Genomic DNA, 19,787 nt, shown 5'->3' on the forward strand with positions numbered 1-19,787 from the left:
TATTGTGGTAGATTTGATCTTTGCAAGATCAGATTATGTTAATAAGCTGAATTTGGAAAGTACGGGTAATCTTGTGCTAAAAAGCCATGGTGAGGAGAGCCAAATCCCCCACCACCCCTGTAGCTGATTTCCCTATTTTATACCTCTTTAGTATAGTGTCAACTGTTCCTTCCCAAATAATGTTTGGATCTACTATGAGTACCTTTCTGGGTTTATACTATTGCCTAACATAGGGAAATAGATCATAGATAACACATGTTTTCATTTAAACTACTAAAATATTATGATTTTTAAATACTACATTTTATTTACATTTTTAAGATATTAAAAATATTTTGACTCTCTATCAGAGGATAATATTTCTTTTGCAAGTAGTTTAAATTTATCCTCCTGGAAATGTCTTAAGATATTTCTATTAAAATCATTGTCCGCAATATCTGAACCTAAGTAATTGATAAATATTATAAATGAATTTATAATCCTCTAGTCTTTGCCAAAACTAATTATTCCTTTTTATATGCTTCCCCCCAGAGATTTACTATCAATTTCTAGTAATTATAGATCAAAATGGGCAGTACCTAACCAAGTACAATAATTTCTTAATTAGCGAAGCAGAAATGAATGCATGAATAAAGTCAACATAGGAATATGTGTCAGGACACTAAGTACTATTAAAAATGACTTCAGTTATTATAAAATTGTGACTACATATCTTAGAATAAGTTTAGAATTAAACCTTATTTTTTAAATAGTGCTCACAGGTAATTAAGTAGGACATATTATTGTACCACTTTTTACTGTTGTAGTTAATAATGATCTTTAAAGTTATCAGTAGTGCTTGCATTTCACAGGGCACCTAGCTTTGTCCTTCAGTACTACTGCCAAATAAATCCTTTCCTTTTTACATCCACAAATCTGGAACACAAGGGCTCAGCAATGCTTTCTAAAGTGTTTCAGGACTGATCCAAAAAATAACATTAAAGCTATGACTTCTACATCTACAAAATAAATGAACTCAGAAGTTAGTTGTTCACTGACCCTCTAGCCAACTTCTGGAAACATTCTCGTCTTCTTTATGGATATAATCAAATACCCTAGGCTTAGTTCACAACTGATATGAAAAGGACAAAGAAGAAAAAGAATGGGTAATTGGACACAATTAAAGGAGCAAATGGGAGATGATAGCGTATAAAGGAGAGGGAGGAAAAAGGAGACATAATATATGAAGCTGGCAAGGTGAGCTCATTTATTGAAGGCTGCTCACACCTCCCTTAACTTATCTGGTAAATAGGAATATTTGTGTACTAGCCAGGCCATTCAGACCACTTAATTGTAAAGCTGCTAGTGCTTCACTAGATGTGAAATCTTGAAAAATATTTTTTAATAGCAGCTTTGAAGATAGAATATGTTTGTATAATATTTTCTGTAGAAATATGCCAGCTGTGCCTATGAGGAATTTAATAAGCTCGTTTTTAATTATTCATCTATGCAATCCTTTTCCTGACCTTGATCAGAAAGGATGATTTTATTGTTCACTCATTTAACTTAATCTCAAAAATGCAGAAAACATGTTATAGAAAAGAGTTTTAAGGAAAGAGTAAAAGGATTTCAGTTATTTATTTTTTCTTTTAAGGATTTGTGGTTGTGGTTCCGGAGAATCTGGCTGTGCTGTGTGTGGATGTTGCAAGGCTTGTGCCAGAGAGTTGGATGGTCAAGAGGCAAGACAAAGGGGAATTCTTGATGCAGTGAAAGAAATGATACCTTTAGATCTTCTGTTAGGTAATTTGCTTTATTGTATTAAACATCTTGTCCTCAACTCTGTAAGAAGGCTAGTTAAAAAATTTCTGTTAGATATATGTTAAAGTCAAGATTATAGTTAATTATGCAATACTGCATATATTATAACTGACATTATATTATTAAGGGAAGAGAATCTTTTCTTTTTTGCTAAGATTCCTGCAGTAAAAATAATTTGTTCTAGACAGCTATTGCATTCTTGAATTTTATGTGTTTCTATTATTTCTGTTATATTGTGTGTGCGTGTGTGCATAACCTTGTTTTTCTTTTTCTTTTTTTTTTTTTTGGACAATCAACTAGCTGTCCCAGTGCCTGGAGTTAACATTGAAGAACACCTTCAGTTAAGACAAGAAGAAAAACGACAGCGAGTAATCAGGAGACACCGATTAGAGGACGGAAGAGGTAAGTAGATATAGCTGCAGAGAAAATGTATTCGAAAATCCATTTTTCACCCTATACTGACACCACTGGAAATTTACAGAATAGGCTGATTTTATAAGAAATTGAAATTAAAATTAGTAACATTTTAATACTCATGAAAATAATGTGAAAGTTTTCAGGGTATTTATGATTGTGCTAATAACATACATTTAATTTGTAGGGTATTTATGCATAAGTTAGCTGTCTTAAGAATTGTTGTGCCATCTGTCAGGCATCAAAAACTATTAGCAATGACAACTTTTTAAAAATACAAAGTCTAAGAACTTGTTCTTTACCCAGAGTTTGGAATCATCTATTTAATCATAAAACAAAGTAGTTTAATACAGTATTTTATTTTCTATTTTCTTACCCACTTATCATCATTATGATTTAGGCATAGTCTTACTACTCTTTGTTCCATCCTGTACATAACTATGCTTTTATATGTCTTTTTAAAAACTTATTCTAGTTATGTATAAGGAGAATCTGTCTGCATGTTTTAATTGTTAAGATATTGTAAGTTTTTCTTCTCATTATATGTGATCATTTCTCAGCCTAATTATAATAGGTATTTAAGTATATATCCAACAAGCAGAAATAAATGTGTTACAGAAGTCTGTCATTTTATTACTCTTCCAGGCAAAAACTTGAATAGAAATATTTACTGATGTTGTATATTTTAAATACTTATTAGAAATGACATGATATTTGATGCATGTGATAGAACCTATTCATTTAACTGTTGTTACAAATTTTTTTCTAGGCATTTTTTAAAGGTAAAATAGAATAAGTAAAATACATAGCACAAATAGTAAATTCCATTTTTGTAAAATATATGCTTGGATTATTTTCTATAGTGCCTAATAAGCAATGTTGATTACTTGATATAGTGAATATTTGCTATTAGTTGTCTTTGTTTACATGAAATCATTGCCTTTAAAGGATATTTTAAAGAGATTAATGTACACAAGGTCTGTCCAGAAGGTATCCAGTCATGTAATATGAAAACTAGAGACATTTATTGAAGAAGATACGAGATACAAGTAACATTGTACACAGGACAGTGATGCCTCAGTCCCCTTCAAAGTAGGCACCTTGGGACCTCACACAGTTGTCCCAATTGCCATCAGCTGTCCTGTCGTATTTTCCTGAATCTCATTGACTATCTGAAATCTCTTCCCTTTTAAAGGTGCTTTTAGTTTTTGGAAAGGCAAGAAATCACAGGGCATCAAGTCTGGGCTGTAGTGGGGCTGAGTCACCTGGATTACTTGGCGTTTTGCCAATAAACTCTGCCGCGTTATGATGCATAAGCAGGCCTGTTGTCGTGATGAAGCTGCCAATCACCAGTTGCCCACAGCTGTGGCCTTCTGAATCATCAGAATAATTTCCACGGAGGAATGTTCAAGCTTAATGCAAAATTTGATGCAGATTTGTTGCTCTACTTGCTTAGTCATTTTTAATGCAACAGCCACACAGTACACATGCTCACTCAATTGTGTCTACTGCCCCCACTGACTAGTACAGTGAAGTCATGAATGTTCATGCATGCACATTCCAGTCCACTCTCCTTGGCTGTTAGGTTACATCAATGCCGTGCAAACAGTTCTTGCTGTATTAACAATTGCTGGACTTTATCCAGACAAACTTTCATATACTGTCATTATTCATGTAATACAAATATGTGGAGAAATTGCACATTTAATATTTCATAGGAAATAGGGTAAAATTTAAGTTCTGGGTCTTTATAACAGGGTAATTACATGATAATTCCTTTTATGTTAATAATATGATTTGCCTATAGTTAATTATCATTGTATTTTTTTACTACCTATTTCTTCTCTTTTTAGAAATATTTGATTGAATCATGTGTATTGACCTACAAAACTCCACAGATCTTTATGATGATATTTAATCACTTGCCTAAAACTGTGTATTTTGTTAATCTTTTTTTCTATGAAAAGTTATCCTTCTCTAGTTATAGTATATTTCTGCATGTCACAAGTAAAAAGACATTGATTATGCATTGGTTATTTAACAAAACTTTTCGATTGCAAATATTCTTTGGCCATTTCTTTTTAAACGTATCACAGACCTTTAAAACATAAACTCTAACATTTTAAAAGTTAAAAAAAATGCCATTATGAAATTATGTTATTGTATCTGATTTCACAAAAGCATAGACTTAGGTTCCAGGCAGTTGGTATATATTTTGTGACACATTAGTTTCATATGCAGTCCTCAATATAAACACTTCTTCAGATTATCGGTGTGCAAAAATTTTGTCTTGTTATTTTTGTGTGTGGTTGAGGTCTTTCTTGCACATATCATTGTCTTTCATTTTGTAAAGCAGACTATGTAGTAAATATATTTTCTTGCTGGGATAGAATCTTTATTATGGACCTTAATTATGTTAGTTACTGCTTTGCATGGCACTGAAATTTTTCATATTAGAACCATGTCCTTGTTTTGCACAGTCACCACACTTACTGTGGATCATGTAGTGAGCACATAGTTGCAATATGCATGTGTTTCAGTTAACATGGTACTGTTCAAAGAGAAGCCTGCTTGAATATTTTGTTTTGTAAAAATACTTTTAAACAAGAATTCTAACTATGTGTCCATTTTTTAAAAAGTATACTTCAGATTCTTATTCAATAACTTTGGAAACTTCTTATACTATATTAAATAATTAAAAAATAATAGTGTGATATTATACTTTATACAAAAAATAAAATGTACAGAGATATACCCATACTTGCATAGGGGAAAAAAGCTAGAAAGGTATATACCAAAATATTAATAGTGCTTTTTCCTGAGAAGTGAATTCGTAGGTGATTTTTATTTTGTTCTTTACAATTTGTTTTCTAGGTGGTCTCTAATATATGTATATTACTTTATAAACAAAATAAAGGCTAGGTTTTAAAACTGAAGTCATTGTTTTTTAAAAAATATATAGACTGTTTATAAGGCATTTATATTTTACCTTTGTTTTTAAAAAAATATTTTAAGTGGATGGAGGAATTCCTATGCTTTTAATTGTTTTAGGACAGTGGTTCTCTAAGTAGTCTCAAAGAGATAAGCCTCACTTGTTACAGGCCCCAGACTTACTGAATCAGGAACGTGGATTCTGATGGTGCTGAAGTGTGAAAACCACTGCTATAGGGAAAGGGTGTTCAAAGTTTATTCCATGGATCTTCTACATCAGCATCACTGGGTCTAATGAAGTAGAATTTCTGCATGAGGGTCCTGGATACAGATTTGAGTCACATCCAGAGTGTTTGTTGTAGGGCTCTTGTTTGGTACAGTGCTAGGACTGTTAGTCTTGTACTGTCCGCATGAGGAACAGGAATGTCAAAAAAATTTTTAGCGTTCCAACTGCCACACATACTTGTCTAGTCTATTTTTTTTCTTGGCCTCTGCTTATTACTTTTTAGATACTAACAATTTAGTAATATGCTCATTAGTAATTGGCTTTTGTCTATGTTGAAATTTTATCACTTCAGGATTATATTATGTTAAATATTTTTACTTGGTTTATTTGTCTTATCTTCTTTACCAAGCTTGTGTTAACTGTTTCCAAGCCAATCAGAACTTCAGGACCTCATTCTTGTGTTAAAGCCTTGCTCAGTCGGCCTCAGGCCAACTGAAACGCATACATTTGGAACTTTGTCTTTAAATTTTTATGATTAATCTTACACATTAAATTTTTCTTTACTATATATTCTTAGGCACCAATACATTTCTGATAACTTTTAGTTTGTTTTTTTAGATTGCATAGCATTCATTGATAAATAATTTCTCCGAGACTTATATTAACTTTATAAGTGAAGTGCTTGTTCAGTGGAATTTTTGAGTACATTTTCTAAGTCATTGTATCAGTGATCTTACCTTTATATTTCTTCTCAATTCTTTATTGTAAGGAAAACTAAGCTCCAAAAATATTTGCTGCTTTGCCTTCTTTCTTTTCTCCCTTAATGTCAAATCCGAGTTTCATAATTGTGAGCTGTAGATAGGGTGAGCTTCGGTCCTGGTTGGCCTAGGACAGTCCCATTTTATTTCTGCCGTCTGGGCATATTTCTTCATAGTGCCCTCAGTAGAATATCATCTGGATGATAAGTTAAACAGTTGGCATAACTGTATTGCCTTGTGTTTAAGAGCATGGGCTCTGAAGTTAGACTTTGGTTTAGAATTTGGTTTTCTCACTTTTACTTCCGTGGAATTTAACCACTCTGAACCTGTTTTCTTACCTTTAAAATGGGGGTTACAACTGACTGTACCAACCTAAGTAGGATGCTAATGAGGATTAAGTGATATGCATGAAACGCTTGACATATACTAAGGCCTGAGTAAATGTTCGATGGTGGCTCTGGTGACAGGATGAGGCTAGTACTGGCGGGCTATTTAGTAGACTTCTCTTCTCTTTGGATTTGATTCTTTTCCAGCTCTTGCTTGGACTTGATTGCCTTTCCTCACAACATTGGGATGCTAATCACAAAACTTTGATTATTATTAACAAAACCCTTCACAGCTTCTGTAGAATAAAATAGATTCCATTTTAATTGAAAAACAGTTTTTCCTAGTTACAAATTAGAATACAAAAACAAATTTATTATAATCAGTCTCTCTAATTTCAAAGTGATTGAGTTGTTGCTGTTGATCTTTAAGCATCTGAAACCATTGTATTTTTGATTTGACATATGAAGTACAGTATTAGCTGATCTTCCAATGCTACATGAAATTCCCTCAAATTAAAATATTATATGAGGCATTTAGAAAACATAAGTAAGAAAAAAGGTCAATATAATTCTTCATCCAACGATATTCACTGGTAGAATTTTCGTGTACTTCCATACAATTTTTTCTGTGCATGCGTACCTTTTTAAAAGTTATTTTATATCACTTTATACTGTGATATATATTAGTGTTCTGTTTTGTTTCCCCTAATATTATATCAGAAAAAAATTTTGTGGTTCATGGAAACACCATATTAAAGTAATACAGAAATTTGGGTCAAAGGTTTTCCACAAACCTATCCTTTAATTAAATTATTGTTTTAATTGTATTGTCATCTTCTAATCAAGTTTTTTATATTTCAGATTAATCACTGACTAAATTTTGTTCTATGTATTTGTTTAATGTTGCAGTATATACATTTTATGTTTTTGCTGCTGGTTTTTTCTTGCCTTCTCGTTATCCTCTATCAAGCAAATGAGGCTTAGTTCAATAGGTATACTTCCATATCTTACTCCATTATAATATATAATCATTATATAATTTATTATGGTAATCATTTACAGATATTGACCCATGTGTGAAAGTATAGGCATAAGTTTATAAAAGTGATATTATACATAATTCTTTTTACATCTTTTTCTCATTTTACAATACAACATGAACACTCACTAGGTCAATAAATATGGATCTACCACATTCTCTTTAATAGTTACATAACATTTCATAATAAGGCTATCCTAAAGTTTATTCAGTCATTTTGTTGATGGGCATTCAAGTCATTTTCAGGATTTTGTGCATTTTGCTATAATAAATATTCTTAAACTTACAGCCATCTGTATTAGATGTATTGGAGTTTTTGTTTATATAGTAGGACTTCCTAGAGATAGAATATTTGTGCCAGAGAGTGTTTTAAGTTTTAAAAGATATTTCAGATTGTTTTTAAAAATATTATAGAAATTTATCTTCTCAAGACTAATGTGACATTTTTCTCTAGTATGACCTGTATTAGTTACTATTATTTTTGATTTTTGCAAAAACAGTGAACCATGTTATCTCATTGCTAATTTAAATAAAATGAAAGCATTTTCTGTAAAATTCTTCATAAATCTCATTTTAGTGGCTGAATATTTCATTGAGTGGATATATCATAGTTTTTCATTAATTATTCTCCTATTTGGGTTGTTTTTAAATTTTTATTAAAATTAATAAGATTATATACATACCGTTGAGCTGAAATAAAAAAAAATAAAACATTTAGAGTTCTCTTTAGGATAGATTTCTAGATTACAATTCCAGGGCCAAAGCATAATAATGATTTTTAGGTTCTTGAAGTGTGTCATCAATAACTTTTCTGAAGAGCTTGTCTTATTTTACACTGCCACTTAATCCAGTCAGCCTTTCCTCCTACCTGCCTAGAGATGTTCTCTGAAAAACCCATTGTCTACACATTAATGGAAGGAGCTTTTAAATAGCTAAGTTTTTACTTTTCACTCCCCAGTTTTATTCACCCTTCTACTGAAGCAAATAAACCGACAAGTTCTGGTAATTCTTCCTTCTTGATTCTATTAAAAAGTTATTAAAGCTTTTGAATATATCTGCTTCCTAGAATGCCACTGCAATATCTCCGTTTTCATCTTTCCTTTGCCTAAAGTACAGCCAAAAGCCTTGTAAATTGTCTTACCCTTAATCTTCTTAAAAGCTATTGTCCACCTTCTATCCAGAATGTTCTTTCTAAAATGCAGATCTGATCAGCAGCGCTTTTCTGTTTAAAACCAAAAAGTTATTCATAGTTCTTAGAATGAAGTCCACATTTTAACTCTACAGCCTCATCTCTCTTTACTCCCTTTCCTATACCCAGTCGCCCCAATTTTTCCCCATATCTCTTAAACTTCACAGTACTTATTAAGTCTCAACTTGGTGTGGTATTTTCTCTCCTGGTACCCTTAAACTTCCTACTTTCCCACCCTCAGGGTTTGCTAGCTGCCTCTCCAAAGTGCTTAATTTTGCCATAGCACACTGTTTTAATTTCTTGTCAAGTTGTTTGTAAACTGTCCCTGCCCCCATTAGACTGTGAGCTTCTGGAAACAAGAGATGCTGTCTTGTTTACCCAGGAACCTAGCACAGTGCCTGAACTTTGTCAGTTCTTAATATGTTGTTGTTTACTAATTGAAAACATTTCATAGACTTCTCATCACCTCTGCAGTGAAGTTTCATGATATAAAAAGCTTTTAATTATTTGCTTTTTGTATACATCTTTAAATTAATTTCCTACCACTTTCTGCTTCATAACCCTATACTCCATTCATTTCAGCTGTGTGTGTGTGTGTGTGTGTTTTATCAGTAGAGTGTCTTAATTTTTTTACACTTTATCATTCCATAAATTCATAGGGAACAGGTTCCATTAGCTCAGGCCCTTTTCCATTGGTTCTCACAAAGTGCGCTTCTCTGGGTGGAGCAGGCTGATGCTTCAGTTGAACCAGTTACCCTTCTCTTTGTCTTCTTTCTTTTTCTGATTATTTTCTTTCACACATTTCAGGAAACTCTCGGCTCTTAGAGTGCTTAATATGCTCAATATGAACATTAATTCTCTTGGCAACAATCTTGCTCTTCTTTGTGCACAATGATGCCCACTGCATGCTGGGTGACATTGCAGACTCTTCCAGTTTTGCCATGGGAACATTTGTGGGGCATTACTTTCTGTGCCTTTTTCCTTGATGTCTCCAGTATTATCTTTCTTGTAGATTCCCATGTATGTGGCCAAAGGAGCAGCTCTATGTTTTATAAAAGGCTTAGAGAACATACAGCGGTTTCCTCTCCTCTTTCCCTTTGTGTTAGTCGTGTGGGTGAATTACTGGAAGATGGTGGGTCCAGCTGAAAAAGCTCAGCTGTGTGTTTTTAATGAATAGAAAAGATCATTGTTAACATCTTCATGCTTTTATAAATCCGATTCCTTTGACCTGGAGTTTCCTTTCTTCCCATTCTCTCTCTTGACAAATATTTCTCATTCTTTGAAACTTTTCTGATTCACTTAATTTCACTTGATCACTTTTCATCCTTCAGAATATAATGTGTACAGATTTCCTTTATAACATTTATCACAACATACTGCAATTCTTTGTTTTTTTAATCTTCTCTAGTGAACTGAATTCCAACAAGATCTGTGTTTTTGTCATTATACCTGTGACACCTACTATCTTATTACATTAAAGATAATAAAAAATGTTTGGTGAATATATGAAAGGCTAAACTATGTAAGAAAAATTATTGTAGTCCATGATATAAGAGTGTTTTAAAACCTGATAGCTTAATGTTAAAACTGGCAGTTTAAATTGAACTCATATGATACACTTTCTATGTGTAATTTCCTGTGAGCCTTCTAGATTTATACATCAAAAGACTAATAAGATTGAATTTAGTGAGAAGTTAAATTACTATGAATATTATGGGTATAATGCTTTTATAGGGAGAAATAATATCCCAAGCAGACCATAGAAACTGGAAAGTGGTAATACAATTTAATATTATTGTTTTTAAAATATTTACAATACTTCTGTGTAGTTGGAAAGTGTCTTATATTTTTTAGAGTGATTTATATTATCTGCTTTAGTAAATCAATAGAAAATTAATGCATTTTGAAGAAATGGTATTTTGTTCATATTTGAAATATATCCTATTTAAAAACAATTGATACTATATTACAGTTAAATAATACAGGGTGGGGCAAAAGTAGGTTTACAGTTTGTATGGAAAAATAATATAATAATAAATAATAATACAAGAATAAACATTTGATGTACTTAACACTATAAACCTACTTTTGCCCCTCCCTGTATTTAATTCTGACATTAAATTAGCATATTTCTAGCTGTAGTAATCACTGTATGTTATTCTTGATTTTTTTTATAGATGTGGAGCTGCTTGTATTTTTATTTATATCTAGAGACATAATAAAATATATTTTTCTATCCATTTTAAAATGTTTAATGAAGGGTATTTTGGCACTTAATTTTATATTTGTCAAATTTTATAACAGAGCAATAGTTCTATTTTGTTCCATTGTTAGAAAAATTAATTATAGCTAGATGTATAGGGAATTATGAAGAAACTTGCTTAAATTAAAAAATATATAGTGCTTATATACTGTCATTTTTCTTTTTAAATACTTCTCAACTGTGAAGTTTAGATTGTTTTGAAATTTGCAGGCATGTTGCTAAAACTTAAGGAAGCTGTAGTTCTGTTCTATAAGCAAAGAACTGAAATTTTAAGGTATAATTTAAATTTTCCCTTTTTTTCCCAAGCTAATGATAATGGAGAAAAGCAGTTTTTAATTTTTATTGAAATTAATGTGGCTATTTTTTTCCTTAAATACTAAAAAGTGGAAATAACTGTGATCTATGTGAGTACATATTTGTGTATATATGTGTGTGTACACAGTGGAGCTTCAGAAAGACATGATTTTATGAGAGATGGTTAATGTTCCATAAATGTTACTGGGTTTAGAATCCCCTCTTCAACATCAGTATGAAGCTCAGTTCATCCTTGTTTCTGATTTTGAGTATGTGGTTACAGAAATTATACATAAAATTAGATTTAACATTTTTAGAAAATCAAATTAAATGCCTTTCTTCTTTCTAACATAGTGATTTTGTGTATATACATATATGTGTGTATCAGATCATAGTAATTGTTTTGTTTCATTTTTAGCCACCTTGTTTTCTTACATCTATGACAGAATGTAGTTAAATCAGTAGCATTTATCTTGGTTTTGTAGCAAGATTGATATGGATATTAAATCTTGAAGACCTTGTTTAAATTTAATCATGAATTTAAACATTAGTTGGTTTTGGTATTTTAATAGGAAAGATATTTGTTTTTAATGAACATGTAGTTTACTAAGTTTGAATATATCTATTGTTTAAAGTACTTATTAGATAAAATTATTCTAATTGAATATTCTAATTATTGAAACTGTTAGTAACTACTTGATAATTTTATAAGTATAAAAGATAGAATTTGTACTGTATAAATTATAAGATATTTAAGATATTAAAACGTGTGAATGGTGAATAGGTTATGGTTGGGAGTGGGGGAGTTGGGAGAAAAGTATAATGTCCAAAACAGTAAAGAATTAATTTCCATGCTTTTTAGTTTGAATTATTTTTGTTCATTGTAGTGTTTTCATTTTTTGAGCTTTTCTATGCACATCCAAAATGTTTCTCCTCAGGCCCCCTTCTATTTGCTGGTCGTATTTTTATGAACCATCGAGAGCAGGCTCTAGCCAGACTCAGATCCCATGCAGCACAGCTAAAGCATAAACGGGACAAGCACAAAGGTATTTCGTCTCTTCCTTATCCACTAGGGGGGATACTTCCCCAGTTTCTTCCATTCATTTGGATTTTGTCTCTGGGAAATGCACAAACCTCATTCTTCTACTTTGCTTCTATCATTACGGATAGCCTGAGGAGAAAGAACATGCTGAAAAAGTTGTTCTGTTTGTGGATGACTATCAATCTTATTGCCTTTTTATTTTTAAAGACATTTTGCAGTATATCTTTTTCTTTTCCATTTCTTTTCAAATTTCATACAGTTAAAAGAAGGTGGAAAAAATATTGCTTTCTATTTTTATCCTTTGTTATCTGTTCTTAGATGACTGCTGTCTGGCATTTTATGGTTTTAAAATTTTTAAATGCTTTTAATTTCCTTTAGAATTAATGAAACTACTAAATTCAATGTATAAAGTAATAATGAACTGACTGCTATTACAACTTTCCATTCTTTTAATATTAACGTTTGTAAACACTGCACATGAATTATTTGATTTTTGATAGTTCACTGGTGAGAGGTGTAAGCAAACAGTGGGTTATGTAGTCCTACTCTAGTCCTCAGAAAATGACAGAGGTCTAAAGCCTGTGAGTGATAAGGAGTCTGTTTATGCACAATTCTTTGAGGTATCAGAATGCTGTATTAATTAAAAAATATTTCTAAAGAAAACCTATATACTTTTAAACCATAAATTATGGATGAACTAAGGTCAGGAAAGACTATATGTAAATTCTTTCTTGAATCCTAGCATGTGAACCAGGGGTTCTTTGACTAGTGCAACTTACTGTTGCAGTTTTCTAAAATGCCTAAGATAAATACTGCCAAATAGAATAGAAAGTTTTAAAATCAAACATTTTATATAGTCAAATTAATTTGTTTTGTCCCTTATTTTTTTTTGCTGCAGAACTGTTATAGACTAATTTTATTTTTCAGCTTTCACATACAATATATTCTAATAAACTTTGTTTCTCTCACTTTATCAATCTGCCAGTGAAAGCAAAAATGCAAACAGACAAAACCCCTGTACTTAGTATAAGCACAAATAGAGCATTACTTAAGATATATTCTTCAGAATTAAAAATTGAGTGTATTTTAAATCTAATGTGATTTACCATAGAAAAATTTATGATTGTTTGCTTTACTGAGTGCTCTAACAATACCATAAATATTTAAATATAAGGAATGATATTTTGAGTATGCTGTGTAAATTATTTTAGTTATTGTCAGAATCTCTAGTCTCATATTTCAACTATGCCACTATTAGAACAGATATTCATAGTATCTTTTTCCACACAATTATATAAAAGTGAAGTTGTTTTCCAGTACTTTACCTGATGTTAAATATTCACATTACATGAAACAGTTTAAAACTTTTTCAGCTCTATGTTAGTATCTTGTGGACAAACATCTTAATTGTTTCCAAAAATTTAAAATGACATGCAAATGGAGTCTAAGGATATACATTTAAAGCAGACTTTATAATGTCACATTGATTAGGTACAGAAATTACTCAACAGTAGCTAGCTAGCCTTGCTTCCTTCTTTTATGCCACAGGGTTATTTTATAACAAGACTGTATTTTTGTAGCAACTTTTTGGAAGTACTTTTTTTTATAGTATTCTAGTTTTGGGCCATATTTGTAAATATCAAATTTTATGGTTTTATTGAGTGAAACAATTTTGTCTCTTTATCACCAAAATTTAAATTTAAAGTGTAAGTAACAGTGCTCTGTTTTATATAAAGAGTATTAACTTTACTTACTGATTCCTATATGCCCACAAAATCTCTCTCCCTTACCCTTATTGCAGTCACTCCTCTAACCATCATGTAACCATCTCACCATTCACTGCTTTTTACTCTTGCTATATACATATTGTCAGTCTTTTAATACATATTTTTTCTACATATATTTTTTTCTCTTTTTTCTTACCCGGTGAGGAATTCTCTATGATAATTGCTGTGTTCTGTCTTACATTCAGTTATGTTGGTGGTATAAATTGTAGGGGGATAACAGAATTTTCTAGATTGATTTTTTTTTTTTTTTGATGGGTATGTATGGAGGGTAAGAGAGTGGATTTATTGTTAACAGGATGGAAAGTTGGAGAGCTTCTGGCTGATGGAGAGAATACAGAAAAGGTTACAAACCCATCCTTTCTAGGCAAATTTTTGACTGGGGAAAAATAGAATATTTAAGGCTAAATCAATAAGTATATCATATAATCCATATAACATATACAGTAGGAAGTTATTTTTTGAATGTAAAACATATCTAGGTTAATATTTGTTTTAGCTGTTCAGTGCCTCACATAGAAAAAGATTTTAATATAGTATTCCTAGTTAGGAACATCTGAATTGTTCTGGAGGTAGTCCTGAAATATGTCTTGAAGTGAATGATGTGAAAATTCAGAGGCAAACCGATAAATTTATATCTGTATGTATTTTATATATTTTTTTGTTTAGAAATGGTGTGGTATAATGTAAATGTTTTTGCCTTTGGAATTAGGCCTCAATTTTAATCCTAAATTTGTCATTTACTGGAACCATGTGGCCATTCATAAATTAGTTTTCTTATTTTAAAAATAAGAAAGATAATTCTTGACTGATTATGTTGATATGAAGATTAAGATATAGATATGGATGTATATATATACATATATATATATTACAAATATAAATCCTTCATGAATAATTCTTTGAATTGAATTCTTTGTTTTCTATTAGAATTATCCTAAAGGTACAAAATTTGTGATATGTTAAATATGTAATTACTTTATTTTTACAAAAGATTTAAAATTTCAGCCATTTGGTGGTGGTAAAATACATGAGCCTTACTTTTGATCAAATTCCAAATCTGCTCTACCGTTTATTACTTTGGACTGGTTACTTAATTTCTCTAAGCCTTGGCTTTTCCAACTGCAAAATGCAGTAACAGTACCTGTGTCATCGAATTATTGTATTGATTAAAGAAAGTAACAATTGTGAATATTGATTGAGTACTTTTCATACATTATTTTACTTAATCTTCATAAGAGCCTTGTGAAGTAATGTACCATATTCCTATTTAATAGATGAGAAAGCTAAGATTTACAAAGTCCAGTTGCCCTACAACTAAGCAAATAGTAGAACCAAGATTCCAATCCAACCTCTTAGGCTCTCTTGCCCAAAAGCACTTATCCCATTGTGTTATTTAAATTCTCAGTGTTTAGCAGAGAGCCAAATGTTTAGCAAAAGTACCTATTTCTTTGCTGTTTTATTTTAGTGATTTTGGTCAAAGTACTCACTGTGTTCTGTGATACATTTTGTGATATACATGACCATACAGTTACTCCAAAGTGTAGATTTAAATAAAAATTAAGTTAGAGTCCTTTAGATACTGAATGCTCTTCTCTGTGTGCACACAAATATGCATGAATAATGTATATATACACACAATATTTTGGATACATATGTCAAAACTTTACAGCTGTTATAGTTTCAATATCACATGATGTATGTATGAACATACTTATATTAAGGAAAATATAGATATACCTGAATGGCTGCTTATAAGAATATTCAGACCAACTATTTTTCCTACAAATGTGAGATTAATTTTATTGCTGCTTTATTATTGAATGATGAGCTTGAGAAAAATTAATCTTCTTGTATTTCACTTGGAATTTACATTTTTGGCTGCTTAATGGGGACCAATTTTCTTCGATAAACTTTTACAAATATTTAAATTATTAGACTTTTATTTGATTTTTTAACTGACATCAAATACAGATACAGGTGCATATATTTTTTTAATTCTGTCACTGCTGCTGATAATGATAAAAATCTCATCTCTATTTTTTACTAATATTAATATTTTCATCTTCTGTAATAATTGAGACTTATTTTATATAGATACTAGATTGTTTAGATTAAGTTGAACAAAACATTTCTAGTGTTATTTTTATCCTTTAAATACTAGCTGCAACTTTTATAATCACTGTGGTTTTAATCAGTAAATTACTAGACTTTTTTTCTTTCTCCTTCCCTGATGCTATGTCTCTATTGTGGGATTTGTATCGATATTTAATCTCTGACTCATGGAGAGGGCAAATGCTAAATTCAGAGGTAAAAGACTCTAGGCATTAGTCCGTTTACATAAACTGGAATGATACTTATAATATTGCATTTAATTACATTTGGCAAAATCATATGAATACAATTTGTGTTTATGTTAAACAGATTTGCTTTTAATAATTAGAATTTTTACTAATGGAGATAAAGCTGTGAAATTTCTTCATCTTCTGTCTTATTTAAACAGTCTTTAGAAGCTACTTATTTCTTTTTGTATATGCCCTTGTTTATACTTAATTATTCCTTTGTCTTGCCAAGTTGAAGAGTCTTTGAACTAAGAGTATATTTTGTTTGGGATATAGTGAAACTGAATGTTGTAATTTCTTTTTGTAGCCCATTCATTCTTTGCAAACCCACATTAGATAATTTAGCAAAAGTGGAATCATATTCTTTATCCTATTATAGTAAAACCTCTCACTAATTCAGAATTTATGATATTTCAGATGCAGTATTTGTGATCTTTTTGAGTAAAAATTCAAAGTAATTTCTTCCTCTGAATTTTCAGGGTCATACTTATAAGGGGAAACCTGTCTAAAATCACTAGCTTTTCAAACCAAGGGCTCAAGAAATGAAGGATTTCTTCAACGTGCCTTCAACCTCTGGGTCAAGCAATTAATTCTTGTATGTTAAAGGACTTTTATGTTTATGGTACATTTTTATGTAATATAGGCCTATTTTGAACTATAATGTAGGTAACCACCTTTTATTTATTGTAGCATTTAGTTTAATCTGTAATCTCTACTGCTTGAAGGTAATAAAACTGAATTATTGCTTAAATGTCCTATGATTGAGACCTTTTCAGTAAGTCATATAGACCAACTCATCCTATGCTATTCCGAATTAGTGAGGTTTTACTGTCCTAGTGTTATAAGGAGTTTAAAGCTTTTTAAAATAATAGTCATTTTGTTAGAGAAAGGCATAATTTAGGCCATTTTTGTCTTCCCTGGATATTAGTAAAGGTTAGACATATTAGATAAAAACAGAAAGGATAATATGAACATGAAATGATTTGATGTTATTCTGTTTAGCGTTCTAAAGTGAGCAGTGAAAATACAGAATTAAAAATGTGTGTCTGTAGATCGACATATGTATCTGCATATTATACACACTTGTTTTGAGTTGCTATACCAGAAGAGAGTGACTTAGACTAGTTGACCTGTTGAAATTTCTTCTAGATTGACATTGATTCCATGTACAAGGAATTTGAATCTTGATGCTATAGAGGTCGTCTTTTAGTGACATGTAGTTTTACATTAGGATAAGTAAGTTGCCTCCCTTATTTACACATTCCAAATTAAAGTTTTTATATTCTGGAGTGTGCTTTTTTAATTTTATAGTTAGAATGCCAGAATATTTAAAGTCAAATGTAGAAATCAGGGAAGGCCTAAAGCAAGCTTAAGGGAGGAAATTAAAAGAAGGGAGGGGGAAAAAGAATGAAAGCAGAAAGGTTTGGTTGGAAGTAGTTAGTGGTTGGGGGCCAGAAGAAAGACCACCAAGCAGACTGGCCGAGGGGCAAGGTGGGACAGGAAAGATGAATGAGAATAAGCCGTTGAACTACAAATATGTTGGATAAAGCTATTTAGTGCTTATAAACTTCATAGAGTTTTGAGTTTAGCAGTACTGGTGGACAGCATAGCCTTTCTGAGATTGTTTGGGAAATCTAAGTCATTTGTAAGTCAAGTAGGATTGTTTTTTAATGACTAGTACTACCAATATCACTAAGTATAAAATAATTATTAAATGATTTTGCATACAGTTATTTTTTGTGCAAACTAAATTTTTCCATATAAATTATTACATTTATAATTATTTACTATAACTTAATGACCCATGTATATTACATAACTGATTAGCTTAATAGGTTTTATTCATAATTAGATCTTTTTTTTATTGATTTAGCGATATTTACAAACAAGTGTATAGTACTATATCTTTTCAAAATTGCTTCTTTGCAGGTAGGTTCTTGATCTGTCACTTCTAACAGTTGCAGATTCTTCTTGTTTGTTCCTTTTAACATTTTTCTCTTGTTCTTCCATAGTAAACTGATATAAAATTTTATTTTGAAGATGAATAATGGCTTAATTACAAATTATAACACTTACAGATGGAAGTGGAGAACGGGGAGAAAAGGATGCAAGCAAAATTACAACATATCCTCCAGGCTCTGTGCGATTTGATTGTGAGCTCCGGGCAGTACAAGTCAGCTGTGGATTTCACCATTCAGGTAGCAGCTGGAACTTTAGGGTATAACCGCATTTTTATAATTGTGCTAAATCGGTTATTTGTTTAGTATAGACGATGTAGTCTATTAACTGTGTGTTAAAAGTTATAGTGTGGCAGTACCTCTCAAATATAAAAAAAGCTTTGTATTTATTACAGAATTTCTTTTAAAAACTGTGGCATGATGGAATAGGTATTTACTTGTCTAGAGAGTTGACTTCTAATCTGTCTTCTGTTGAACTTATATTATAATTTAATTTTAAAAATTCCTGAATATGAAATAATTTCTGAAACTTTTTTGAACTCCACAATTTTGTGATTTTTTATAATCTGGTCCCATTTTGTTACTTTTCAGAGAGAAATGTACATCAACCAATTTTTTTATTTTTTTAAGTGTAAAAAAATAATTAAATTCTTAGTAAATTACTGCATTTAGGCTCCGTATCTTAGGTTGTACTATTCAACCTTTGTAAAAATAAAAAATGTTAAAAATTTTTCCGATGCCAAATATATTTCCTTATTTGATAAGCATTGACAGATATTAAAGTTCTGACATTTTATTGATGTTGCACATCATTGTGCAGAGCTTAAATCTATCTGCTACCTATATAATTATTCTAGAGAGGAGAGAACAATATTTTATATGCAGTTATTATTTTAAAAATTTTACAGTTGACCCAGAACACTGTTTTATTAATGTTATTAAATGGCATGTGTAAAAAATTTAAAGTACATATTATGAAAAACATTATGTATTTTGTAACCTACAAAAATATTTTAAAGAACTAAAATTATATTTTTCATTAAATATAAACTTGTGCTTCAGTTAATGGCTCTATAAATTTTAAATAGTGAAAATTACACTGCTCATACTATAGTGTAATGGAAATATAAAGTGCCTGTAATGAAATAATAAAACTCTTTATTTTGGCTTCAGTGGTTTTAATGGAAAATGGAGATGTCTATACATTTGGATATGGGCAGCATGGGCAGCTAGGACATGGAGATGTCAATTCCAGGTACTCTCACTTCCTGTTTGAAGATGCTGGGTTTGTTATTTTTCTTTTTCATTCTTTTTCCTCCCCCCACCCCCAAATATGTCTTTCTATACCTGAAATAGTATTTATACCACTGTTTTACAGAGTGTGCCTGTAAATTATAGGTGGTTCTTCATTTTATGGTTGAGGG

General features: G+C 30.9%; 1 protein-coding gene across 2 annotated transcripts in view; it reads left to right on the forward strand.

Moving 5' to 3' along the window:
* MYCBP2 (MYC binding protein 2) overlaps positions 1-19,787 on the forward strand; it is a 258,565-nt gene that overhangs the window by 79,799 nt on the left and 158,979 nt on the right. For both annotated transcript variants that reach the window (XM_090258643.1, XM_090258644.1), the window contains exons 16-20: positions 1,634-1,779; positions 2,098-2,199; positions 12,176-12,283; positions 18,484-18,603; positions 19,537-19,618. In XM_090258643.1, coding sequence (XP_090114769.1) covers positions 1,634-1,779; positions 2,098-2,199; positions 12,176-12,283; positions 18,484-18,603; positions 19,537-19,618 — 558 coding nt within the window. The remainder of the gene's footprint in view (positions 1-1,633; positions 1,780-2,097; positions 2,200-12,175; positions 12,284-18,483; positions 18,604-19,536; positions 19,619-19,787) is intronic.

Source organism: Furipterus horrens, unplaced genomic scaffold (assembly GCF_987537825.1).
Source record: "Furipterus horrens unplaced genomic scaffold, mFurHor1.1.pri manual_scaffold_12, whole genome shotgun sequence".
Lineage (NCBI taxonomy): Eukaryota > Metazoa > Chordata > Mammalia > Chiroptera > Furipteridae > Furipterus > Furipterus horrens.